This window comes from Varroa jacobsoni, unplaced genomic scaffold, assembly GCF_002532875.2.
Source record: "Varroa jacobsoni isolate VJ856 unplaced genomic scaffold, vjacob_1.0 scaffold_1451, whole genome shotgun sequence".
Taxonomy (NCBI): domain Eukaryota; kingdom Metazoa; phylum Arthropoda; class Arachnida; order Mesostigmata; family Varroidae; genus Varroa; species Varroa jacobsoni.
The window spans coordinates 147,198-175,112 of NW_019214353.1; the positions used below are offsets into that span (position 1 = coordinate 147,198).

At 37.3% G+C, this 27,915-nt stretch overlaps 2 protein-coding genes and 1 long non-coding RNA gene across 5 annotated transcripts; 1 reads left to right on the forward strand and 2 right to left on the reverse strand.

The window, feature by feature from the left end:
• Positions 1 to 5,435: 5,435 nt before the first annotated feature.
• LOC111270164 (uncharacterized) lies at positions 5,436 to 8,974 on the reverse strand. Of its 3 annotated transcripts, none has more exons than XR_002686175.2 (3): positions 8,788 to 8,974; positions 8,041 to 8,296; positions 5,436 to 7,375 (listed from the first exon to the last, which is right to left on the reverse strand). It is a non-coding gene; the product is annotated as an uncharacterized LOC111270164 (long non-coding RNA). The 3 variants fall into 3 exon arrangements; XR_002686173.2 differs by having other exon boundaries at positions 5,436 to 7,449; XR_002686174.2 differs by lacking the exon at positions 8,041 to 8,296 and having other exon boundaries at positions 5,436 to 7,449.
• Positions 8,975 to 9,119: 145 nt separating this feature from the next.
• Positions 9,120 to 20,030, forward strand: LOC111270161 (venom protease). The gene is made up of 7 exons (XM_022850230.2): positions 9,120 to 9,921; positions 14,456 to 14,520; positions 14,885 to 15,018; positions 15,957 to 16,104; positions 16,366 to 16,504; positions 16,627 to 16,760; positions 17,897 to 20,030. Exons 1-7 carry the CDS (start codon positions 9,801 to 9,803, stop codon positions 18,050 to 18,052), a joined length of 897 nt encoding a protein of 298 aa, XP_022705965.1. The 5' UTR covers positions 9,120 to 9,800; the 3' UTR covers positions 18,053 to 20,030.
• Positions 20,031 to 20,251: 221 nt separating this feature from the next.
• On the reverse strand, positions 20,252 to 27,692 carry mRpS30 (mitochondrial ribosomal protein S30). The gene is made up of 12 exons (XM_022850228.1): positions 27,162 to 27,692; positions 25,918 to 26,039; positions 25,546 to 25,654; positions 24,887 to 25,016; positions 24,311 to 24,407; positions 24,044 to 24,188; positions 23,671 to 23,865; positions 23,050 to 23,202; positions 22,658 to 22,835; positions 21,910 to 22,060; positions 21,604 to 21,730; positions 20,252 to 20,964 (listed from the first exon to the last, which is right to left on the reverse strand). The coding sequence occupies exons 1-12, from the start codon at positions 27,351 to 27,353 to the stop codon at positions 20,860 to 20,862; spliced, it is 1,704 nt and encodes a 567-aa protein (XP_022705963.1). The 5' UTR covers positions 27,354 to 27,692; the 3' UTR covers positions 20,252 to 20,859.
• Positions 27,693 to 27,915: the final 223 nt, after the last annotated feature.

Genomic DNA, 27,915 nt, shown 5'->3' on the forward strand with positions numbered 1-27,915 from the left:
ACGGCGTACGCAGATGAATTCGTCCGAACACTGAGCGCTCATTTCCTTGTAGGTTCGGCCCGCAGCCCTTTCGCCATGAATAAAAATTCAATGCCAAATCAATTATAAATTTGAACAATGCATCAAGCTGTACTTATATGGTGGATCAAAAAGCCGTTATCAGTGTCACGTTGTTAGTTGTCAGTGTTAGAAGTTCACAATTTGGGCCAGGCCAGTTCTTATAAAGCTTATTGAATTTTAGTTTGACTTATGTTTGTTATTTAGCACAATAAAAAACTGAAAAAGGGTATCCCTAACTTATAAGCATAAGTACGATAATAAAAGTTTCATGTGTCAAGCTTTTGTCGCAGAAAGTTAATTTTCATTGCAGCCATCTACATACTCTTTGGTTAAGCACGATGGCGTCATTCATAACTATTCTGCCGAGTGTAAAAGGTCAAATAAATAAACGCGCATGCGTGAATATTATCGATACAATATTATTTACAAGATTTTAGAAACGAAGTTTCGTCCTTCGAGATAGCGTAGAGGAAACGCCGGTTCTAGTACCACAAAATCAGAGCAAGAATAATAACAGTTATTATTATCATTATAAAAATATTATAAGTCGGCGATCCTTTCTCGAAGTTTCCGTTTTTGCTAGCTATTAATTCAGCAAGGCTTTGCGATCTATTTGCGGTCAGTAGTTACTGGCCACAAGTCCTATGCCCTGTTCCTGTTTTAGGCAACTACATACACTGCCTTGAGACTTGGGAAAATAATGTGTAGATCATTTCTGGAATAACTATTGTTTAATTCATTTTACCAGCAGCGATTTTGTAGACATTCTCAGAGTAAACACCTCATTTAATAAGCTACATAATATATCAGTTATATCCAGTTCACTTGGAATTGTATGGATGATTCGATCAAAGCGATTAGAATAGTTGTTCCATTATAAAATTATTTGAAAATAGGTCTGGGATTTCTATAAAGCCTCGGTCCACAAAAGAATGGATTATCAGCTTAATGTCTAACAGGTGGTTTTCTTCATTTTTTGACAGTTCAATCACTTTTGGGCTAAGCTTTGTATCTATCTAATATTTTGAAAGCCATCTGAAGTTAATTTTATATTTATCCTAATTCGTATTAATCGATAATTTGTATAACCAAGATACTACACTTATAACGCCGACGTCTACTTTAAAAAAGAATTACAAATATCGCTGTTGAATCCCATTTTGCAAGAAGAAGAGATAGTGGGGAATGATTCCTTCTTTATAATAAACTCTAGTTTTAAATATAATTAATACCATTAAACTTGCGTTATTTTTTAAATGCGCATGGGTCAGACATTCGGTGAAGTTCAAACTATTAAATGTTTTGTTGGATTGAATTTTAAAAATTGAGGCTGTATAGGAGAGCTTGCACCTTTCTGCATCTCGTCTAACGCCGGTTGAGCTAAACAGAGGCAAAATAACCAGCTCATTTGTTTCCAGAGCTTCGCCGACTTGATTCATATTCTCTAAAACATGACTGAGAGCATATTGGATTTTCTTAAACACACTGCATTAAGTTATCCTTTCGCACCAACATGAGAGCTATCGATAGGACTTTGTTTTCCCGTCGTTAACGTCGATTACGAACTTGATAAAAGAATTGTAGCAATCAGCTTATCTCAGGGTCTTGCGCACTCCTCGTTCGAGCTCAACAGTATCGCTTACATATGCATGACATTTCGAATAACTACGATCAAACGTAATGACTGACTAGGGATATGGTTTAACAGAATCATGGCTAGCTACGATGCGTGCACGGGCTTTTGTGCACATAAACAAAATGTTTAGTAAATAAAAACATTTAGTGGCTGCCCTTTTTACTTCGTAAAGCAAATGCAAAACGTGAACGTACCAATATCGGGACAACTCAAAACCCGATTTTGCACTGCGTAGTAGCATCCTTTGTGGGCGTATGCTGGAGGAATAATGGCATCTGGTCTAGTTATATAACTTATCAGTTATATATTATAAAGCATCATCTTTTGTTTTTCATAAAAGAAGTAAGCCTTGCTGATTGACATGCATGAAATCATTAGTGGTTCACGTATGACCTTAGGCTCATATGGGCTCGCCTCGTGGCGCAATGCATGGGCCAACAACAGTGGGTATTTTCGTTTGTTACTTGTTACAACGTTTTGTCGATGCTGTATTTTCGAAGATTAGTCAGTTGTTGTGAGCTCCTTTGAAATCATGAGATCCAGAAGTTTCCAGCAAGTGGACAGAGCTTCCGTCACCGCATAGTTTAAAGCGTGCACTCGAAATAAGCTTAGGCTGACGTCTTTACTGCATTAACATTCATCTTCACTTAAAACGTCAAAGAACGTGCTAGGTTGCGCCAACCATTTTTCAAACAGTTTCGGTACTTCGACGAATTCAAAAATTAAAACCCAAATGACAATACGTTCCGTATTAGTATCGATAAAATGATATATGTTTTATATGACCGTAGCGTCTACTAGAATATATCCTTCTAGATCCAGATCCGGAGCTGCACAGCCTTGGTAAACTATTTCATATATAAAGCCACCTTGGGTGTACACGGATTGTTTTTCCTTCATTCAGAAGAGATTTTCTAAATGCTTCCAGATCCCTTCTTTGAGTTTTAATCTGACATAAAACCAATGTAATAATAATTTTTTCCTTTTACAAATTGTTTCTAAATAATTTTTTCTAACTTATATGTCGCGCATTCTAAATGTTACATAGATATATTAATCTTCTTATTAACAGAACTAATTGAGCATCAGCAATTTATAGGAATATATTTTATTGAGATCAAGTCAATTTCAAAAGTAGTTTTTTGACAGAGAATAAAGGTTTGTTATAAGAAATCGTGCTATATATTAAGTCGCAAAGACACATATCTTTCAAGCACAAAATCGACGGAAACAACGTAAAAAATTATTTTATATGTAACGTGCAAATAAGAGGTGATCGCCAATATCGCTAGATTATTAGGATATGTTTGATTGAACTTACTTTTACGATCAGCGCGGTTGAGTATATATGGTATACTACAAAAGGAATGTCTACTTATAAACTGAATAAATAAAAAATAATAATAATTATAATTATTATATTAAGAATTAAAACTTATCTTAAATTTATTTGGGGTATCGTATTTAAGCCTGGGTAACTTAGACGCTTAGTTGGTACGAAACGGTCTGCATCCTTAATACAAAAAAGTACGTAGTATTACACAGTAAATAAATAAGACACATAAGGGCCCAAGCAATGACAGTTTATCCTAGGCGACAACTTTCATTTGTGTAATGGTATACTACTGCTTTCTAAATTGAGCCAATGTATGGTTAACCAACAACGTTTTGCTCTTTTTTTATCGTGAAGACCGTGTCTAGTAGTAACTTTCGAAGCTAGAGAGGATTTTTTGTCATACGATTCGTTACTAATTGTTCAAGGTCTTAAAAACGCCCCAGACGGCAGACTTTGAAAAATAGATGGTTATCTCGCTAAGCTCCACACAAATTCCGTAGTATATGTCGTCATGGTTCATCTTGGCCATGGAATTCCATGTCGAATTAGGAGCATGAGACATTATTTATCTTCATCCTTATGGAGTCTAGTTTGACCGCTCATTCCTGAGCTTTTTTAGAGGCCTCAACTCAGACGGAAACTTCATCGAAGATAGTGATAAAAGGCAAGCCAGTTCTATAAAAATGCAAACTGGCTCCAGACATGCTTTTTATGCTTACTATTATATAGAAATATTTTGGCTGTGTCTGTTTCTATCGCCTATTTTGTATCGTGTGGCTGTACCTTGATATCACAATAAATGTACCAATCAAGTAATTAATGAATAAGTAAACTAGAGACTTTCGTAATAAACCTCGACCGAATGAACCGTAGCCAGACAGACTATTAGGGTTACGTGTGTTTGTAGGAATTTTAACGGTACACGTTAAACATGAACAACCCCTACCTGAATCCACTTCATACAAAGAGAATCTATTGGAAGATTGAATCAAAAATTGATTTTATATCCATTTTCAATAACGATCATATTTGGATTATAATAATTATAATAATATTTTATACACTGTGGTGTACTTTTAGTAAGTAGTAGTAAGGCATATTTTGCTGTCGCAAGTCGGTATGCTTTTTTTTTTATCAAAGAAACGATTAGGGCGCAGATTCAGCCAATCTATTTTGCCTATTGACATATTTGGGTGTATTCTGACAAATTTGAACTGTCTTTGAAATAGAAACAAAAAGCCCAAGAAGTGGGCAACAGTAAGCTTCACTTTTGTTTAAATAAGAGGTCAATTATGCTTTTTCACACAAATCAATGCGCAACCTTTAAATACAGTAACCTAAAAAAGGGCTCTTAATGGAGCCAAGCTTACCTAATTTACACAAGTTTTTCAGTACATTTGAAAAATCTCGCTCAATCGTCTGTCAAATTAATGGTCAAAACTTCTTCACAACTAACACGACATGATATGCTCTCCAAATTCAATATATATGCAAGCAATGTAGTATCATACCATTACATGTTAAAAATGAGTGACAAATGATAAACAAACTACCTTCAGAGACGCCAATTTTAGTCTAGATTATGCCAGTACAGATAACCGCAATATCACAATGTAATTTTTACGGCAACCGGATTGACGTTTTGAACACACTTTCTCTGCTTAGCTCAATTACGTATGAAAGGATAACAAATCCTTTCATGCGCTTGAAGTGTACTCACAAATCAGCGTTGGTTTTCTCTGAAACTTGAAAAAAAATGCTATGCCGTTGCAATCAATTAAAAAAAAAAAAGGCATAAAAAAGATCACCGGACGTAATTGACAAACGAGGTACATTTCATTTAAAACAGTTTCTACAGTCAAGAACTCGCTGAGTCTCACAGATCGTTTACTCGCTACATTGAGTTCTCAATGTCAATTGAGTTCACAATCCACGGGGCTGATTGTGAGAACGCTGATCGTGCCTGTGTTATAGAATACTAGGATCTCATCTAAAAAATAGCAAATCATGTATCTAGCAAACGTGCATGAAGTTAGTTAAAGGGCCTCGGCCAAAACCCAGTAAGCTACGGACGCTGCCAGAATAGACTAGTCGTTTAGCGCAATCTTTTTGATCCTTCGGAAGTTCTTTGAACTTTTTGAAACTAAATTTTGTACCGCGAAACGGTGCGCAGGTAGTATATCAACTTGTAGCTAGAATTCAAAAGCTATCGAAGCTAAACATAATTAACAGGCCGACCCTGACTTTAGTTGACAGGAAGCAGCAGACAAATGGCCTATATAGTGTAATCAGTGAAGTAGGTTGGATTATCTGCCAGTTTTCGCGAATTAAAGCACACTCTATTGCGCAATTGGACAAAAACGTGCATACACATTTATATACATAATCAAATACATAATAATGTATCCCGATATGGTCATCTTTTATTTATAGGCGAACAACACAGCATTATCCCTATTTACATTGGGCACCATGTCGGTTTTAGTATTTCATCAAACAATGATTTTCGGGGTCAGTGAAGGTCGTTACTTATAGGCCATGCCAATGTGTGTCATGTCAAGCGGGTTTCAGACAAATGATGTAACAAATTGCTATCCTTCAGAGATAGATGGAAGGACATCGACGTCATTCGATCGCGGACTCGCACGAATAAGCTGCTATAGATCGTGTCCACTTGCAGATCTATCAGAAAATGCAATCGGGCATTTCAGTATAGTTCCGCCGGCTAAAGGCCTTGTCACCCACGCTCTACAAATACGTATATCATATGCTCATAAGGGAATGAGTGCGAACATTAATTGGTTACCAAGGGGCTTTAAACTATTTACAGACTTCCCTTATTTTAAACAAATAACAATGACGACTTTTTTTTTTTTGAGATCGTGAGTGGCTTCGTCATATTATGTTAGATTATTGAACTCCAGTCCAAGTGCAAGAGGACTTCATAAACGTGCTGCGACTAGTCCCACCTATGCGATTGCAATCCGCGTTGTCGAGTAAGCTAAATAAGTGAAACAATGGAATGTTTCTTTGAGTAAGCTAGCTCCAACATCTTAATTCGAGCCTGAAATATTTTACAGCTGTTCTAGTATGTAAGAGGTGAATCTGTTCTTCCGCTAACTATTGTACGAAAGTCGGCTTACTATTGATTAACGGCCTAAAAAGAATGTCACAATGATGATGTATTATCTTGGCTTCTAGAATCGCCTACGCCTGAATACATAGAAGAGTTGAACTTGTTTTTATTTTGAGTTATAGCCAATTAGTCTCAAACATTAAAATTTGTTTTTTGCGACCTCGCGTTAAAAGTTATCTCCTAGTGGTTTCCTACTATAATATTTTCAATAATCCATATATATATATATTTATATATATATAATTCAGAGTTTCGCTTGTCTAAAGAAATGACTACGTATATGAAATGATTCAATCTTTAGCGACATTTGCGCACACAGATTTTATGCGCAGTTAATATATGAATGTGTCGGTAAGTGTGTTTTAAAATGCACAGATCCGACGAATTTGCAGTTCGCGAGAGCTATTTCCTGCCACTAGAGGCTATAAGCAACGGAACAAGAATAAACTTTACAAAAAAACAAACGTGTTGGAAAAGAAAGAAACACAGCCGACTTTCCTTATTTTATAAGCATTAGAAGTGGCCCCGTGATGGTCCGGTGCTAACGTGTTTGCCCACTAAAATTTGAAGGACGCGTAAGGTGTCAATAAAACAGGTTCGAAATCGACTGATGTCTTTATGCAGCTGTTTAATACGTTCAGTTACTGCTCGTAGCTATAAACAATACCATCCCGGTGAATCTGTTGTTCTACTTACTTGCAAATTAAACTCTAGTCAAGTGTCATACCGACAACGTAACGCAACCAAATGGAAGATTATCTTTCTTAGGCGCCCAGGAGCTTTTTTTCTGCTTCGCTTTAAAATTTAAACACTTTTCCTCGAAGCCTCGTTAACTTGGCTGACTTCGCTTGTCAGCTCGCTGGTCACCTCTAGACTTTTATAGACAACTATTGTCCTGCCAGCTATAAGGATACCAAAAATCAACGCGTGGTAGGCTGATGTAATTTTTCTTTGATCGGCCGAAGCCGAGCACGAGTCGTCCTGACAAGCCAATCGTCACTTGACGCGCTCGACCCTGGCGTTCACCCCGACCTCGAAAGCGCGTCCACAGATGCCTACCGATGAGCATTACTGATAGCCACAAACATTGAAGAGCGGACGCGCCACGACCGTGAGATTCCCGGAGCTGCATCTGTACGCTCATGTTGCAGCTCTCCCTGAACAGTGACCTTCAGAAGTTATCACTGGTGCTCAAGTTATACAACATCTGAGAACACGACAGCATAACAACAACACTACGATGTCAGCCATCCAGTAGCAGGGGCTTATTGTTAATCACACCTGGGAAATTATTACGCAGAAATCATAATATTAATTGACTAGACTTCCCAGTATCGTGCACAACTCTGCATCAGTTCATCGAGCCTATTCTTAGTTGAAGCGGCGAATACTTCCGTAGGCTGATGCGGAAACAACGGAAACCTGTCGCTCTAATCTAACTATTGACCTTATGGATTAATCTTTACATAGCACGGACACATGGTGCAAGCGTGCGTGTACTTCGGTATATCTATACCAACTGCTAGAGGATAAACCTGAATCTAATAAAGCTGATTTTCAGGGTTGAGCACAAAACAGAGAATTAATCGTTCTTAATCGTTTTTCCTATTGATTCGCCTGTCTTGCAAGTAATTTAAAACAATAATAAGGAAATAGATATTTCGTAATTGCATAAAATATCGCAAAGTAATCTTGACATATGCTCTACCTCTTGCTGCTTTAAGTTGCAGTAGGGAAACAATTCGATTACAAATGAAAACTGTTGTTTGGACTGCAAACACCGCAAAAAGTGTTGGAATATTGAATATTTTTTGTTCATAATTGTTTCTATTCTGTATCTTCCTCTTCATTCATTCAAGATTCCAGCTTTACCTAATGATTTCGGTAAAGGCCGCTCAGGCCGTTGCGTATGGAAGGTCAATAACTTGAGTGACGCTTTCTATATTGGAGTTTCAAATTCTTTATCGAATATAGCAAAAAGCAAAACATGAGTCTTCATAACGGCTTCTCGGTGTCCCATAAGTAGCTCCTGATAGTACGACGTGCGCCACCTGGCCCTGTCCAGACCTCGTATACAGTCGACGAACGGCGACGACGTCTAAAGCTGCTGCAGCAGCAGCTGAACCACCTGTAGAGAATGATTATGTTTCAATGGCGATGATGATGGTGAAGCGTCAATTGATCAACTGTGTGATTGTGTGTGCGACTTGCATGCGTCTCTATGAAGTCGGGTGTCATGGGAGCAAGGTCGCTTTGCTGACAGCGTCAAATTATCGGCACCTGTACTTCCACACGTTCGTGTTTGGCCAGGCGGCAATCTGTTGCTTGCTTTCCTCCCGCGCTCGCTTGCTGGTTCGCCGCCTGGTTGGCTAGCATGCAGTTCCATTTGTCCTGGTAACATGCATACACACGCACAGGCAGGTAGAAATACACACACACACACACACACACACACACACATGTATCCATCAAACTACAAACTAGAAGCAAACAAATCCCTCGACATAGCTATCCACCTACAGAAACCGGCTAGCTGACGAAGCGATTATAGTTGGTTTGCGACTGCTCGAGCTAACTACTACAACCAGCAGAATCATGACTAAAGCTATAGAACTTTACCGACGACGCTCAGTCCGATCGCTTCCTATACGTCGCTGACATGGCTACAGGCGCCGCTGCTTCTGATGCCGCCTCCACCGCTGCTTGCACTTGGGTTACCTACCCATTAGCGAGCGATGAAATGCTTACACCTGATAGATGGATAGATAGATACATACAGCAGCAGCAGCAGCAGCAGCAAAAGCGCCACTGCGCAGTGGCGGGGCTTCTGCCACTGCGCACTGGTACAGGATGCAACCCTGACGTGTCGATAGTGGCGCCGCATCGCGGTCGGCGGTGCCAACTGCAACCCTGAGCGGGCTGTGCTTAGTGCCAGCCTAGGCCATGCTGAGTGGTCGCGCACTGTCCGAAGTATATAAGGACGAACGGACACCAGCCTACCAACAAAGCGAATTGTACAGCACTATTGTCAGTCGACGCCCAGTCAAGATCAAGTTCAAAAGACGGCCTTGTATATAGCAAGAACAAGCAATTACAGTGTGTTACCGAAACTCCGAGATCGTCCTCTTAGCAAGAGGTATATGGGAAAGACGGTTCCGGACACCAGTGCGTGCTTGAATAGAGCACTCATAGAGGAACAAGCTAGTGGAACGCATCGTACACAAGGATAATACTCGATGCGGTGTTTTTTATTAGTGATATCTGCTTGACACACTCGACAGCAATATTAATATCAATTGAGGATATATGCAATTTAATGAAATTGCCATAGGTAGTTGGTGTACATTGAGTGCGTGACTTTGGACGCAAAAATTCTCAAGTGTCTCTACGAGTTCTCATGGTGTACATTGTTCATGCCGCAAGTTCTGTATAGTTTCTGGTTGCATCGATATTCAAGTAAGGCTAAGACTGAGCACAAAATGTTTATTTCTCGTGAGAATTAATCTTGAGTGCGCCCCTAAGGAAGACCCTTCACGAAGACGGATAATAGACCGACAAAGCACTTTGATTTTTTCGCTCAGACGAGAGTACAGTCTAGTGGTTATTCATAGTGAAGTACTCAGTACGTGACGATGTGTTTTATAACACGAGACCTGTGCCTCTGGCTTGGTTTTTGTTTGCTATACTTGGTTGGAAGCAGTGAAGCGCAAAAACGACAGAGCGCCAATGATCTTTCTGCAGACCACGAAGGAGGTAATAACTCTTGCATGTATTTTGGCCACGGATCAAATTCAGTTATCATCAAATGAGTAGAACATGTTTTCTTGCAAGCGTTCTCTAGATTGCTTGTGTGTCGTTGTAGTTATCGACAATGAATTTTATGGATGAGAGAAAATAGATATAAATGATATATAGTGTGATTGATTCGGAAATGCATCGATTTAAAAATGAAAAATCCTACTATATTCAGATCATCATAGATTGTAAGTGTAAAGAGACATTATGAGGAGGTGTTGCTAGTGCTATTATAATGGTTAAATATGGGCCGCGTGATTAACACATTCATTTACTAACAGATGAAGGTTTCATATATGTTATGCATTATAAAAATTATGACAATCAGCGTGAATCACCTTGATTTATCATTTGCGTTTAAGTACGTTTTGAACTTACATCTTACGATCCTTTTCATTATATTTCGTTCCTTTAATATCTATGTACGGTTATGACTGCAGGCCAGACAAATGACCCGGCTTTTCCTCATAGTTTCGACCTTTTTATGTCAAAGAAACTATCGTTCGTCCTGTATATACTCATATACTTAATGACAGTACCAGACGTAAAAATCACAATGTTAACACAGCCTTTCTTTGTACATCATTGATGAGTTCTGCTAAGTACTCAGTAGGAAAGCTTGTAATATAAGTATCTTCGTCCTCAGAAATTGTATCTGCTGGTTTGGCTATACGCCTTTTCGCATGAAGGGAAACGGTCTTCATTCTTTGTTTTAAGCACCGGCGGCTGTGATCTGTGAGGTAATTGTTAAAAGCCCCAACGGAAGGCGTGGAGCTCCACCTTTAGTTAAGATGCCAAGCAAAAAAACCAATGTGAACTGAAACACTACGCAATTAAAAGGCGGTAAGAATTGTGTTTCATATTTTCATAAAATAATGCTTCTAGATTTTAACATTCTTCTAGGTTAAAAGGTCAGTTATAGTTTTTGAAAGCTTTTTTTTATTATTACGTAAAAAATGAAGTTTTTGTGATCGTAATTGACAAAGGGTATGGAATATAGAGTATTAAATTTAAAATATTTGTGTCACGTTTCCCATAAGCATAAATGATATTAAGTTGACTTGAGACGTATTCTGAATACATTTAGCTAATCGGTAGAAAGCCTGAGAAAGGCACCCTTTACTGTGTCTTCATTAGAACTTATAATTTCAAAATAAGGTCTTTCAAATTCCAATATCGATATATTCTTTTAAAACTTTTTCTATAAATACATATCGCCTCATTAGACATGCTGAATAATTAATCTCTAAGTATGCGTATGCAAATGAACCGTGTAAATAGTAACGTACTTTTCTACCGTGACGTTGTTCTATAGTAAGGTAAGTTACTGTTCTTATTGCATTGTTCTGCTTCCGTCAAAGTTAGGCAAGCGATCATATTGTTTTGTTAGAAACAAAATTGAACATGTTGTATCAAAAGATATTGTTTATCTGTAGGATTTATGCTTGAATATGACAATAAGGGTGATGATTTTGTTCATCAATCAATCGCTATCTTTTGCTTAGATTAGTGGGAATTAATTATGTCTTTAACGTATTTAGTGCATATAATGCGTAATTATAACCAACTTATAGTTAATCCTGCCAAATGATCCATAGAAATCATTGCCAAGAGGATACTGCACAGATTAGCGCTTTGCCACAAACCATCCCGGTCGTACGATAAAGTATGAGCATATCGACTTAACGATATGGATGGCACTTTACCACGATCAAAAACTCAAACGATATAAAAATAAGTAGATATATGCACGTACATAACACAGACAAATTTGTCTCTTTTTATGATGCCCCCATTCATCGCGACATAGCTTATTAATTTAACATCTACTGACAACCTAAATGTTTCTCTTGGCGATGTATGCACTAATTTGGTGAGACTAAGCTCGGCGACAACTAAACGCCTATGGTTGAGCTATAGATGACTAAATGCGATATTTTATAATTAATTTTATTTCGTGTTTAGCGCCGGACATTGACATTGGCATAAAGATCGTAACGAAATTCCCACTAGCCTGTTTTTGTGCGGTTGGCTGACGCAACAAAAGGAAAATCAAGCTGATGAAATATAAAAGCTATTTTTGACCCCTTCTAATGTCATGTCTTTACGTAGAGAATTTACTACTTTGTAATAATGTACTGCATATCCCTATACGCGTAAAAATGATCGTCGACGTTACATCCCTGATTTATTGTATGGGTAACGGGGAGGAGACAGCGTCCAGTTTTGTAGTTCTCTAAGACACTGTATCTAGATACACAGGCGAAAATTCTCTTCATTCAAACTTTCGCGGAATCGACTGTGGCGCCTGATTAAGATGGCAATTCAAGTCCACTTCTGTTTTTATAATTTAGCCTTGGAGTATATTGCACTAGCTATAAAAAAAAAAGGTTCAATGTTATATTATCTAAATATAAAAAAAATAACCCTTTCGTAACTCAAATTGTACTACAAAAGTACCGTATGGCACTACCTCACTTTAAGTTATTTAACTAGTTGATAATAAATAATTCACCTAGCTATTGTTTGTCTTCGAAGATACGCGGCCTAGAAGCTAGGCATGCCAAAGTTGCGTCATCCTTAAACGTTGAATTGTATATCTTTTTTACATTAACTAAGTGAAAAGAGGATACTGAATGAACTAATCATTTCTTGTAGACTGAACGTTTCGATAATGAAAAATACTTAACGATGGCGTTTATGCTGGATCAAGTAATGGCAGAAAGGGTATTAATGTGTTACTTTTCAAATGGGTATTGTCAACTGTATTTATCATAATATAAAAGCGTTTCCGAGTGAACTTACTGATATTTAATTGTTAGTTTTTTGTTTTCAAAAGTATCGCCTTGAAATAGAAATGGAACACTGCAAGCAGAAATCTAATTCTCTAATGGGTTGCTCTAGTGATTAGTTGAAGTATCGTTTGTATGTTGTTCTCTGTGCGTAAGGCGAGGTGAAATAAAAAAGAAAAACTTATATTGTTAAACGTAGATTACGTTGAAATCGACAAAATTCTTCTAAAAGCGTTTTTCAAATTACTAATCCAGCTACGCTTTACTCATTTTCTCGAATTTTATTAAAGTATTATTTTAGGCTGAGTAGGCTCGCACGTTATTTGAAGGTTAATTTATTATTGTAAGACTGAACATACACGTTAAGTTTTTTCTTAGTACCGAAGATCAAGATTAAATTTAGTACATGAAGAACATTGAAAAAAGCTCGTTTCAATATGTTAAATAAAGTTATATTCGTTATTTTAGAGACTCGCTGTGAGTTAACTAGAAGAAATAAACGTTCATAGACATGCTGTGACTTTATATGAACATAAATATTTTGGTTAATTACTACGAATTCTATATGCAACACACGCCACTGTTTGTACAGCTGTATGGCGGAATAGAATGTTAAATTTGTCCGATGTCTGAAAAAGAAATGTTGGTTGAATGTTGTCGAGCTCGACAATATTAAAAAGGGGTAAGGCATTGCACGAAATAAGTGAAAAGAAACACGCAAAAGGAGGATTTCTCCAAATCCTCTGCGAACTCGTGTACGTTTACTCGTCTACGTACACCAGTGGAAACCGGTCCAAATGCGTCTTCGTTTCTAACCTCGCAAATGAAGTATTGGGCCCTCTAAGGCTCGCCAGCGCTTGGCATGTCAGTGGAATCTTGGAAAACAAACTCGACGCAATCAAGAATAACACTCCATCCTTGCAACTAGCCAAAATTAGTAGCTCTCACTAGTAGGGGCGTAATAATGTTGTACCTGTTGTGAGGGGCTTAAATTTATTTCTTAATTATCAGTGCATAACGTTTATTCAAGATTTCCTTTAAAGTAAATGTTTAAAAGGTTTTCTGGCTTTTTTAACGCTCGTCGCTATTGTTTCGTTGCCACTTATCTTAAAAACTTTCCTATAAATACAGCTCGGAGAGAATTCTGTTTTATTATTTTTTTCGTAATTTCACAGCTGAGTTTTTATTTGCATTATTAATGCTAGTGCCATGCGACTCATCTCTCATCAAAAATAATCTCTCTAGAATATATATTGACCATGTCAATAATATATATGTATATATATTCATGTATTACATTGAAAGTCGTCTCAATAATTTACAAAAAGGAGATATGGTTTAATAATGCATGAGAACTCAAATAATAAAACTAATTAATTGCAATATCTAAGCAACTTCTATATCCGGCGTCGCGATTCTTTAAACAGTGCACAACTTTGCACCTTTCCAGTAAACCACACCGTTGTGAAAATAAAAACGGATCAACTTTACAATCATAAAACGCATAATAAAGTATTACCTATGAATAATGTTAGTCAAATGTTTGCGCGCCGTTGTTGTAAGATATATCAATAATTAGGGAGTAGAAAAAAGTATTTTCGTATTGCTTTTGATGGCTGCTTCGTAATGCGCGTTGTTACTATGATTTTACATTGCATCAAGTGTGTGGCTTACTTATGTCAGGAGTGTATTGCTTTCAGATAGGCTCCTGTATTCCGCATGTGGTAGATCTACAGCAAGACGTCAAAGGGTCGTGGGTGGTGAGGTGAGTTATCCGATTGAGCCCTTAAAGATGAATTAAAATATGAATTTGTAAAGTTAAACCTCAGAAAACGGCATAATGCCAGCAAATTTGCAACGGCTTTCATTGTTTATAAAATGCTTCGGCAACCCAAATTTGATGTATTAATATCTAGTATGAAAAAAAGTGTATTATATAGGAAACATATCAGAGTTAACATTTATGCCTGGAGAAACAAAGTACGGTGGTCTTTTGGATTTAACATAAAATCGAAATTTCAAGCAGATACTTCCTCTGAAATACTAGAACTTAGGTTTACGTCAATAGAAAATAAACGCTAACTCAAATATAGCTGATTTAACTGTGTCTATGGCTATTTGCTCGACAGGACGTCTACGACGGTGAATTTCCTTGGCTTGTATCAATCCAACTATTGCCAGCCTTAGGGGAGAACAAGTGCGGAGGCACTATACTCAATGATCGGTGGATCCTTACGGCTGCACATTGTTTCCATGGATACAGGCAAGGCATTTGAACCATATTTACTGGTCTAATTTGAACGAGTATAACGAGAACCAAGACAATAAAAAGCTGCTAGTGTCAAGGCCAGCATTCTCTCTAGTTTCAAACGAAAGCCAAAAACTATGTACAACAAAACAGGAATGACACATTCGTATTTCATTATTTGTGTTCTACTCATCAGTCTGCTGGAATCATTTCTCTGAATACGCCTTGTCAACATGTTTTATGTATAGGCCCCGTGGTAAATAATTTTTGGTTTTGTACTTCTCAAGGATTGAATATTTGCTAGAAAAAAATCAGAATTGTTTACTGCATAATCGCCCCTGTTGTTAGTAGATCCTGCGTCCCAAGCAAAGGTAGGATTCACTAAAAGGTTATCAAAGTTCTATCTACTCCACACTTATAATTACTGCTCTTCTTTATTACATATTCAGTTTGAAGCTTTTCCATTTTTTCACGATATTCTTTCAGCCTTACCTGATGAATCTACACCATATATTGATCATGTATTAGTTAGAACTTGTTTTATGATGCGAGGAAGATTGTTTCCTACGCAATACTACGGTGTGGTTTGTTATGGAAAAACAACATAAATTTTGATGGATCACAAATAAAAATCTACTCGGATCTATCGACTTGGCCGATTTAAATTACCATTGCTAGATACCCTGCATTTCAAAAAGACTTTTGAGAAACCATTGCCAAATTATGAATAAAACTTACTGTACCATACGACACTGTGCAAGTCAGCGTATTGGAAATATTATCCTTCCATTAAAGCACTGAATAAATACACGCTTCGTCGAGAAGGTGGTAAGCAAAATAACTAAACGTAAAAGATGCATTTTGGATTTGTGAACGCTACAATAATAATCTTAGTAACATTAAGTCGATTTAAAATTAATGCAGAAATGAATTACGGTTTGCATATCAATTAGCAAGTCGAACTTCGTCGTACGCGTGGCCGATTTTAACTTACGCCGCAAGGAAATGCGACCCCAGCAGGCGCTTACCATGGCAATCGAAAAGTTAGTCGTGCATCCACAATACAGGAAGGATCGAAAATATGACAACGACATTGCCCTTGTGCGTATAAGCCTTGGCCTTTCACTGAATAATATGAAAAATAAATAATATACGCGTGTTTCTATGCGCAACTGGTTGTGACATATTTGCTTCCTTATCTGTAACGGGTCTGATGGCAGAAATCGAATGAAGTTTAGGCACACACTGTAGATATCTTTCCAAGATTAGTTCCGACGTGTTCGTAACGATAAACTAAGATACTGAGAATTCGGTGTCTTTGACAATGTCCATCGGCTAACATGATGTTGATTGAATTTGAAGATTAAACTGGCCAAGGATATTGAATTCTCCCCATACTCTCTGCCAGCGTGTCTCCCAACCCTTCGTCTAGCTTCCACGGCCGGTATCAACGTAACAGTTATTGGGTGGGGCAAACTTGCCGAAGCTGGGAAACTTCCAGGTGAGCCATGTTTGTTTCAGCTGTACCTAACATCTATTGGAGCGCAGTGGTTAATGGGTCACTACGCACATATTAAGCTAATTTTTTATGCGTACGTTATGTCGTTTGTTTTTCTATCACAGAGACTCCTCGGAAAACTTCATTAATAGTATTTGATAACGCACAGTGCAATGATTGGCTGGCATCGCTTCGAATGCGTCTACTCGACAACCATCTCTGTGCAGGCGTTAGCAAAGGTGGAAGAGACGCCTGTCAGGTAGTCATTGCTTGTAAAGATTATTGCAGCTATACAGTACACAATAGTCTTTCTGTAATTGATTAACCCTAGAGTGTTATCATACTCTAACACAACCTTTATTTGTTTTGAAGCATCAACTAAATACGGGGCTGATTTCATATACAGTTCAGACCATATAACACTAATTTGTCAACTAATTGCAGCATCAAGATCCTAGTATTATCGGAAATGCATGTCTTTTTATTTTATATTTTTTTATATATTTTATATTTTATGTATTTGAGACCACTTAGAGGTTTCTTTACAAACTCGTCAGTAAAACACAATGCTTCTAATAGGTTTACATACATTAGCGTAAGTACTAATATTTCGTGTCAAATGCATTTGTTTGACTTTCCGATTGTAGAAGGCTTAGTGCTAATGTCTTCCGTTTTTAAAAGACTGGATAAAAGGTCCAGCTATCTTAAGTCGCATAAACAAAACATACAAAGCAGCCATAAAAAAAGCGAAACTGGGTATCGACCCAGTTGCTTCGTAGCTTCACCGTTTTGATTATATGACGGCATGCGGCGCCGTCTTTTTCGAACTTAATCTTATGCAAGAAGACACGCCCAGATTCATCTACAAGGCATCTTTTAACATGCCCATGTAATGATGATTGTTAATACTCAACCAGGAAAACGGTCCGATGGCACCTCCACCCGCAATGCTTACGATAGTCTTACGATACTTTAGTCCCCATAAACAGATTTTTCGTAAATGGCATATTTGGTAGTTTTGTTTGTTAATTGGTCCAATCAGGTAGAATTAAGAATTAACTGAGGACATTCTATAGAGATTTTCTATAGAAAATTAGGATTGCATTACATGTGTTCTCCTGTTTACATGTTTAACGCATGCTTCGCCCGGTCGGTAAATTTGGACTCCAGGATTTACTAAGTTCTATTGAACCGAACAGCGAGATCTTCGAACAGCATATACTAATTAATTAAAAAATTCGAGTGTTTGGATTCCCTAACATGTCCCCAGCTACTACATTAATGAGTTTTTCAGTGTGATAAACCTTGAATGAGGTTAGTGTATCCGGAATGAATAGTCCTACACGTTTTCGCCATTTATAAATCTACAAATTTTTTTTTGCTTTACTGGTGTAGGGGGACTCTGGCGGTCCGCTGATGGCAGTAGAAGATGGACGATACGTCGTTGTTGGCGTTGTCTCAACTGGCTATGGCTGTGCTCGCCCGAAGACACCGGGCGTTTATGCAAGGGTGTCCTCCTTTCTGCCTTGGATCAATAACGTTATCAATTAACAGTGGATTAATTGTCTCTAAGAGTTTCGGGTGACAACAACAACACAAAAGCTACACTAATTGCGACCGTTTACACAGAAAGGGAATGCCAAACGAAGTGTGGAAAACCACCAGCTTAGACCCGTTGGGTATCCTGAGCGTTTGGCTTGAACCCAAATCTATTGTGTCAACATAGTTGTTTAAAAAGACTTACTCCCACCTTTATTCTTAGTAGCTTTATTGGATTCCGGCATATTTTTTGGCATATTGAAGTACTGTATACTGCTACAATGCCCATACAGAACTAGGACTCTTTGTGACACGTTGGCTTATTCCAATATATGTGGGAATAAAAGTGAATAGTCGAGTCTGGTTTGGCGTTACTAGTGATAACGGCTACAGAAAAACTAACGAGCCCTATCACTGTTAGTGCTAGAATATATCCTTAGGAACAGATACAAGTGTAAAGTAATAAATGGTGGTTAAACACAAATGTCATTGACAACCGGTTAGTAAAAACTAAAGAATGGGTCAAAGTGAACACATGTATGAAATATATAATACCAAATGCCAGTGTCTCATTGATCTACTATAGCTGTCACCTGGATGAAAAGAAGTAATAATGAAGAAAAAGAAGATCTCTACAACATATTCTATTTTTTAGATCGGCAATCCGCAACTGCCACGCATCGAACACTGCCGATGTGCTATGAATGCAACATGGTTAGTCATTTGGTTTGGTTTTTGCCCTATTTATATAAAATATGACGAGCTGTATTGAAAAAAATGTATAAAAGTAATCTTTCGGCACATTCAAGGTCCGCTGGGTCGGATGTAACCTAAATCCTATTGTTTTCAAAGCCTTGGCACCTACTCTGGTTTTCCCTTGAAAAGGAAGTCCGAAACACCATTTCTTCTGAAAATTCCTTATGTCTGAATTAAGAGTGCTTTATCTGAGGTTTTCTATTTTTCTTCTTTGTGATGCTTGACCAACAGTCTGTCTCAATGTGTATTCATTTTTAGCTTTCGCTTTGGCAATATTGAATAATTATTTTTTATGCGATTCGTAATTGTGTGTTCCAAGATAAACCCAAGCTCTATTCATCCCATTTAACTTTGTAGAAACAAGGATATTTCTCAGCACTTTGCTTTCAGTTATTATTTACGTCATTAAGGACAATTTATATTAATTTTCATGAATTCATGAAAAACTTTAGGATCTAAAATAATATCAAAGATTTTCGGATTTTTCTAAAATCACCGGAACTCCTTAAAGCGTTGTCGTTACGGCTGCGACTTATAACCAGAAAGAAAAAATATGTAGAACAATTAATCAATTTGATATGCATTACTGCATTACTTAGATCTATGAATAAAAAAAACACATCGAATGCCCTTGTAATTGAAATTATACAGCGAACACATGTTGTGATCTAAATGCGCAAAAACTATACATATCGAAGGATCAGTTTTGATAATCTGTTTTAGCTTAATTCGGACAACAATTGAACGAAGTTGAAGTATCAATTGATGTGGAAACTAGAAGTTTAAGGCTTCATATGCAGAAGCACTTAGAAAATGCATTTCTACCAAATGTTAAAACTATTTCACCGTTTTTGCGATAAACAAGAACACGTTCTCTAGTATTACCCTGTATGTGCATATATCGAAATTAGCTAGCAAATGTGATAACTGGGTCAAGCTGCCTCTGTGTCTGTCACCCTTTATTTTTTGTCATCAAGTGGTTTTGAACTAATGAACACTATAAATCGATATTTTATTTATTTCGTAGGTATAGCGTATACTACAATTTACTGGCTATGATAACGTCAAAAATAAAACACGATTCTACAGAAGACATGTAACGAGTTCTTGAAAACTCGTTCAAATGCGGACTACACATACATGTGCTGACATTCTATACCTTACACTGTGGGAAGATGTTTATGAAGACATTCAAAAACTAAGAAAAAAAAATAAATGCAAACATGAAATTTAATTTATGTGTGATTGCTTTTGCCTGTTCTTATTTTTCTGGTCACAATGCGGATAAGGCTTAGATTACAGAAAATGCATAATAAAGGTAATTTATTCACAGGATGCCTTTTTATTCGCTTAAGCTTCGCAATCGTTTAAGCTTTATTAAAATTTTAAATGCTGCTTTCACTAAGATAAGACAACACATCCTAGTACACAAATTTCTATGAAATAGCACGAACGTTAAAAATCATCATCCTTTATTGCTCTATTTACGCAACCAACACCTTCATCTAGATGCTTTGCAATGGTAGAACATGGCACAGTTTGATAACAATTTTTCTCAGCTCATTATTGAGTCTGACAGTATACAGAGATTCGACCAAATTAACCAGCAAGTTTTTTCAGATTTATACCACTATACCCAAAGAGAAGATCGAAATCCTCTATTGGAAAGCGCTGCGACAAAAATGGTTGTTAACATCAATTAAGGCGGAGGGAGGTTTGCACTTTTTGATAATTGCGTAGATAAAGATTGCGTAAACTGACAGATAGTTAGAATCGATTTTCTAATTAGTAATCAACTCGTTGTACCATAAGCCTCTTCAAGGTATGTATTTAATGTTTTTTTCTATTATGTATCACCACCACTTCCTTGTCACACAACATTCCTGTATCACATAGTTGGGTGTAGCCGCAATCATTAACGAAGTACCTGATTGATAGCAAAAACAGTCATGTCTTCAGACTTAGTACGCGTAGAAACATCGCCGCGATCACATTGCTATGGCCCTCAAAAATACATTGTTTTCTCGTTGTAGACGTGAGCTAATGTTACATAAACGATAACCTTAGGCAGACTTGAGATGAAGGCCATACAGAAGACGTTCCCGTCTCTTCTGTTTGCGAGCATCTGAGAGGACCTTCATTTCCATATCAAGAATCTTCTTGTTGTACTACAATTACACAAGACAGAATTTTACATAGGATTGATAAAGCTAGAATGCATTGTTATTTCGTTCAAAGTGTATAATAATTTAACTTTGAAATAGAAATACGACTAGTAATGTGGAGAGCTAATAAAATTAACTAGAAATGTTCACCTAGAGGAGCATGATAACTGTAAATATTAGAGAAACAGCGGTTGTATATCCTAACCTAAAATAGATTAGAGTATATACTATAAGAATGTACAAATTGAAGGCGCTGCGCAATCACATATTTATATAATGGCTATCGATATTTCTTGAAAAGAAATGACACATGGAAGAAACGCTGGAATATAGTTTACTTGTGAAATGCGGGCATGTAAAAAAAGTAACAAGCATATCTGCTAGTAAAAAAGGCTACGCATTCGTCCGAAGTATCCAGCGTTGCGCTTATGGTATACTACTGGAATCTGCACATAACGATTACGCTGTTCTGTAGTATGATTTTAATAGACAATTCCAGCTAATGTTTTGGGCGAACCACACGTAGCATCATTAAAGCAACCCGTATAATGATAATAAAGATAAACAGTTCTCCAACTACTTTTTTTCGCTCCGTCATGGATCAATCTCATTTAGGAAATCAAGACTTTATCCTAAGATTACCTGGCGCATGTGCAAATATTTCTGACGCTCCCATTTGAGATGAGGTGACGGCAGGGCGTCGGGATGCATCTTGTAGATCTTTGCCCACATCGGAATTTCTTTCTCTAGGTATTCGCCCAAGTTGAATCTGTTATAAAGGTTCGATTTGAAAAAGCAGTCAAATTTTATATGTCACTATTAGAGGTTGTCATAATCTGTCACGCGATATACAACTAGCAACGCAATCAATTTAGACACCCTAAATTTATCTTCCATTGGCACACATCCGCAAAGACGAAATCTTTACTCTTGGCTTTTTAGGCTTACCTTCGGGAGGCCATGTGCCTCCAGCAGCGGGTCCCTCTGTCAAGGAATTCCTTTTCGGCGTCAAGATCCACATAGGGAGATGGATTTTCAATGGGCTCCCGAGTTGCCGTTAATGTGGCAATAATTTTCGCGACCACGTTCTGATTTAAACCTACAGATTATAAGGAAGTAATATAGCTCTTTATTTTCGCCTACAACATGAGACGTAGATGCAGAGGTGGTAACTACCATTATTGTTATAGTTATGATAATAGTAATAAGGTTATTATTATTATCAATATATGCTGTTCTATTCGAAAACGCAGGCGAGCTATCTAACAAAAAACGCAAAAATATTTGGCACTTTTTAACGAACGAACCGAAGTCTGACGTTAACGATGGTGACGTTCCGTACAATATGGCAGTTACATACTTAGATACTACTGTGCAGTTTAAAAGAAGAGATCAATCAAGTGCTATCCTAAAAAAGACGTCTGCTTAAGATGCCAGCAGCTGTCTAAGCTGACTACTTATTGACCATTTCTGACAATTTTTCCATAATACATCTTGCGATTTAAATATATATTTACAAAACAAAAAAGTGCCTAATTATTCTGTTCGAAACAGGCAAATTTTGTGACCAAAAAACACTATTAAAACTCTAACGTGCCAAATATCCTGAACGCATTTTTGACTTGTATACATCATCGTTCTCCCTCTAAATAATGTATAGTTAATAATTTGTTTAAAGTCACTAAAGTTTTCGAACCTTTAACTTTTCCATCTTCTACAGTATCATAAAGTTTCATCTCGTTAGAGCTCCACGCAAGGTTTTGGCGATCTTGATTGAAATCTGCACCAAAGGCCAACGTATTCAGTTGTAGCCGTGAGAAATGCCATTGCTGGCCATCGGATATGATGCATTGTGAGACAATCGGGTACGTTATCTGAAGAACGAAACAGAACCGAGTTATCGGCTAGGCTTCCGTTCAATCTCGAAGAAGCTAATTCATTATCAGACTAAGATAGTTTATTCTATTCTTCTTATCAGAATAATTATTCTAGATTACTCATCGATTAATAGCGATCGTGTTGAATAATTTTTACAGTACTTTTTGTACAGCCTTGTAAAACACATTATTAACCGTAGCTCAAACATACTTCATGATATAGTGTGAAACCATGAGTATAAGCTGTCGCAACTGCGCAGGCGAAATTTGACAAAAGACCGTGTGCAGCCAACAAACGATTGCGTCGTTCTGACGACTGAAACGACTCAGTTGACAGGGATGGGTCCCCAGTAGTCGTAAGCACCTGTAGTAAATATCATAAACGTTTAACAATTAGGGTGTGACTTATAGTTTCGATTTGTAGATACCCAGAAGAAAACGGTTCTTTCAGTCGTCAACAGTAATGAACCGATTTTCACGTTACTGTGCTTTACTTTTGAACACCCAACTTCGAGGAACGATGTCTAGTATATAGAAATCTAACAAATTATTAATAAGGATTATAATAAATATTTTATGTTTACGTTTAAAAGGTTTGTGTCTAACACTATCACTAGGCTTGGCCTCCGACAGATCATGAAAATTCTGGAAAAAGATTTGCCGTTCTCTCTCCAATTTACGGAGAACTATAGTTGATAGCATTCTAAGAATTTTTTTTATTCATGAGAAGCCTACATGATTTTATTGCTCGCACTCTTGGTTAATTTCTAGTAATGGTCGCGTTTTCTTCAGTTATAAGGCTATTAAGTGGAATGTCAAATATCTTACAAACCTTGTTCATATCATCAGCTATCACCAGCGGGAAGTTCCTACACTCCGGCCAGTAACCAACCGTGCTAACCAAGTGTCGTTCCTTTTCCTGCCAGCCCTGGACTTCGGGATAATAATCATACTGAGGAAAGTCTAAAGAATACACTTCTTCCGAGTCAGCTGCTACAAGTGGCTTTAGAGGGATTGGCGTCGAAATCTGCAAAGACAAAATCATTGGCCATGTATAATGAAATGAAATGTATAATCACAAAGTGTCGTCCAGCCTACCTATTAAGAACACCGTAATTCTTAAACAAAGTACACCACGCACTTTTCCTGAATTCTTTCTGAACAAAATGTAAAAAATAATAATAAAAGTAATAAGTTGCTCTTACGAGGAGATCTGCTTGACCGGCGTATTGGAGCATGGGCGAAAAGTGGTCGATATCCTTTTTATTCGTACGATAGCGATGATGTTCCCAAAAAGCCTCGAGTCGAGCTTGCTCCAATGTGAAATTGTCCGACAGCGCAAGTAAGCACCTATAAGTGATTTGACAAAAATAAGAAAAAAAAAGTGCGATGAATAAAGAGAAAAAACAATGCTAAAATTAGTGTGATCTCTGATCTGCGACACAATGGAGAACAGTGTAGTCCATGCTTACCTAAGCGCGTTGATAATCGCAATCATCACATGCTGAGCTCGTGTCCGCTCATGAAAAACTTCTGCAGAAGGTTCAAACGAATAACCCTCAAAGGAACCTAAAATGGTCAGTAACGATAATGTCAATGATGTACATTAGAATTTAACAAAGCGACGTCTTGACCGATTAATTTATTTCGCACTTTCTTTGAGCAATCCTCATGCTCGCAGCGTTTTACAACTTCCGACTCTGGAGCCTCTCTGGATTTGACTACTACTACGAAAGTCGCGAGGTGCGCGCACTCGTCCTCGAAGCCACGCAACGTTTCAATGTCGCCGATTAACCTTATAATAAGTAATTTTGCTTCCAATTTTGAAGTCCTTGTTTACAATAGCTTTTGTAAATATCAAACAACGGGACCGAACGGTACATACAGAAACTCAGAAATGGAAATATAGGGCTGTATTTGAGCGGATATATAGGCATACATAACATTTTGTAGCCAGACTGGCATTACCAACCATTAGAAGACTCAGAAACAATAACTTCGCCATCTTATAGTGTTCCAGTCACGAAGGTCTGATTTACGATACGTACCAGGAAAGTTCGTCGAAGTTATTGGGATAGGGGCTGGCTCAAGAATGTCATTCATTTTCGATCGAGAATCGAAGGCTGAACTCTGCGCTACAATGATTTCTTCAACGGCAGAGAGAATATCGCTGCTTACCTGAGCAGCAGAAAAAAAAATACGTAGAGAAGCGCAAGCACAGGGCTTATATATTCATATAGGTTGGCCTTATATGAGATATGTAAGCTTCACATTTTATGTGACACAAAATCGATTAGTATACGTAGCAATAAGGTATGCGATGCACCCTCTTTCTCTTTTTATATATTTTTCACGAGGAAAAATAGGTATTCCTAAGTTAAAATATTTAAGAAAATTACTTTTTATATGAAACAAATTAAAAAAAAAAATAACTTATCTTGTTTGTTTTAGAAGAAACCTAGTAGTAGGTTTAAACTGCATTTTTAGTCTACATTAAAAAAATGTCACCTTTCCAGTTTCCTGTAGCAGTGTACACTGAAACTGAATCAAGCCCTTTTGCGCGAAACCTTTAAATATAGAATCAGTATAATCTTTAATATTGGAGTTAGAATGCCCCTCAGAGAATTGATATACTATCTATTCTCTGAGGGGCATTTTAAAGTTTCTTAATGCATGGCAGTTATGAAGTATGAAAACAAAATTTTACCTCGGGTAGTTCTTCTGTTTCTGGTTCTGATTTATACGCTGTTCGCGTCGCGTATTGATAGCTTTCCAGTGCATTGTAGCCCGGTTGAGGCGGATTATAAAATACTGATCTGAAAATACGTAATTTTGCAAGTTTAGCTTAGGAATAGTTATTTAACCATTTAGTGCTGATCCTTAGGCTCATAAGACATACTAAATCGTTCAATGTCAATCTGTAAAATCTCTTTCCTACTATACTAACGTCAACTGTGAACAAGTCTAAAGTTTCAAAACCTGTTTATCAAAGTTTCATCGTTACGGAGAAAGTAAAAAGGAGAAATTATATTTGTAACATGTATGTTTAGCGTCAATTGGCAGAAAGATATCAACGAACCGTCTTCCTCGTTCAGTGTTAATCATGTACAGTTTATGGTTGGCCGTCGGGTAACTCTGGATTTCGTCGTAAAACTTTTGACGCTCGCGGCGTTCCTTAGCATCTGGGGTCATATCCAGTACCTACACGGGATAGATTTTCAGCTTAATTTCAAAGCTTATTATGTATTTTTTCTCTACTTATTCATTCATCACATTCATATAGTATACAATATTATTTTAAATTATATACAAACGTTGAAACTGTTCTGTATTTAAGTGATGTGAATATGTCAGGAAAAAGATGGCTAAACATTTTGTGAGGGAATTGATTATTAGGTTAGCTGTTAGGTTAGGTTAGGTTAGCTGTTAGCTGTTAGGTTAGATTAGGTTTCTAATGTTTTCTCGTTCACACGTACGTCCCCTGTTATTGACGTACATATGGCAATTTCGCTTTATTTTAATGCATATAAACTCATTTGCCAGCCGATCAAAAATGAGAGCTTATAAATTAATACTTTTTTATACAAAATGTAAATATAACTTTTTTTAATGGATGAGATTTACGGTCCCCAATTATAAAATATCTCACTTTCCATATACATATTTCACATGTATTTAGATAGCTCTGGATAGAAATTTGAACCAACGAAGGCTTTATAGAGCTTCGAGTCTAAATTTTTTTCCTTAATTACTGGAAAATAGTAATTTTACTCAAATGCGATAATTGCTGCAGTTCAGATCTACATGGTGGGCGTTATTATTATTGGTAAATTATCAACATAAACCAATGAGCTACGACTCCACTCATATGGATATATTAGGTAAAACAAGAAGTTTCCGAGATCAAGAGCTCGATACGAGCATGAGAAACGCGACAATGGATCATTTTAAAGCTATGTACATACATACAAACATACTGTTGAAACACGTTTACTTTCCTCTGCTTTTTTACGTGAGTTATAGTAATATAAGATCATCGCTATGAGATCTTCTAATCTAGTCTAGAATTAATATAGGTGAGCATCGTCTGGCACGTATTTATCAAAGTCGATATCTTAAAATTCAGCTGTAGAAACCTCGGCAGTATGTGAATCAGCAATAATTATTAGGAAGTCTACAGCAGTCTGTTTGATACTACAGTTATGTCTGATCTGCACAGGCAGATATTAAGAGAAAATTGAATCTAACACAAACCGTTAAGTCAATTCCGTGAAAGTTAGCTTTATCGTTTTACTTATCTGTAAGACTGGCTTGACAACAAACCTTTGGCCATTTAGGCTCATTGTAAAACAAAGTGGCAGGGCTCGGCGGCTTCAATTTTGCCATTTCTCCACTTGTTTTGTAATTGTTATAGTCTCGAATGAAACCGGGGACGATCTGCGGATTCGTGATGCTGGCTTGCAGTATACGTGAACTGCCTCTTCGACAGAACGGATCGCTCAATGTCCGCAACATCGCTCACCTCTCTTATGTTCTCAATGCTATGCGGCCAAGACAGATTCTAAAGTACCAGTAATAAACGTCTTCACTGGTCCCGAACGAAACAGAAACACTCATCTGTACTCTACCAACACACCATCTTTATCAAAATATCTGAACAGACCGTATGCAAAGGTCTGATTCAGCAAAGAAGTTCGTTTGTGATTCGTGACAGAAGGCCACTAAAAACTGGGTAGCACCTATGCAGAGTTATTTCCTGCCCAGAAAATATCATATGAATCGATGAAAAAAATTGGTTGGTCGGCCGTGAATTGCACTCATGTTCATTTCTTCTTGGTATTTATGCGTGACTTCCACGATAACACAGGACACATGAAGCCGGTTGATCTTTGTCTGGGTGGGGAAAGGACCGCGCTATTCAAATAGCCACGAAGGCGGTACCCATTTCCCCTTCCAGATATTAGCACGACAAAGGCATATTTCTTTGATAGCATTGTATTAAAAACGACACGTTTCAACAAATATGGGCCTGACTAAAGTGAGGGTTTAAAACTAACTTCTATATTATTTTTCGGCG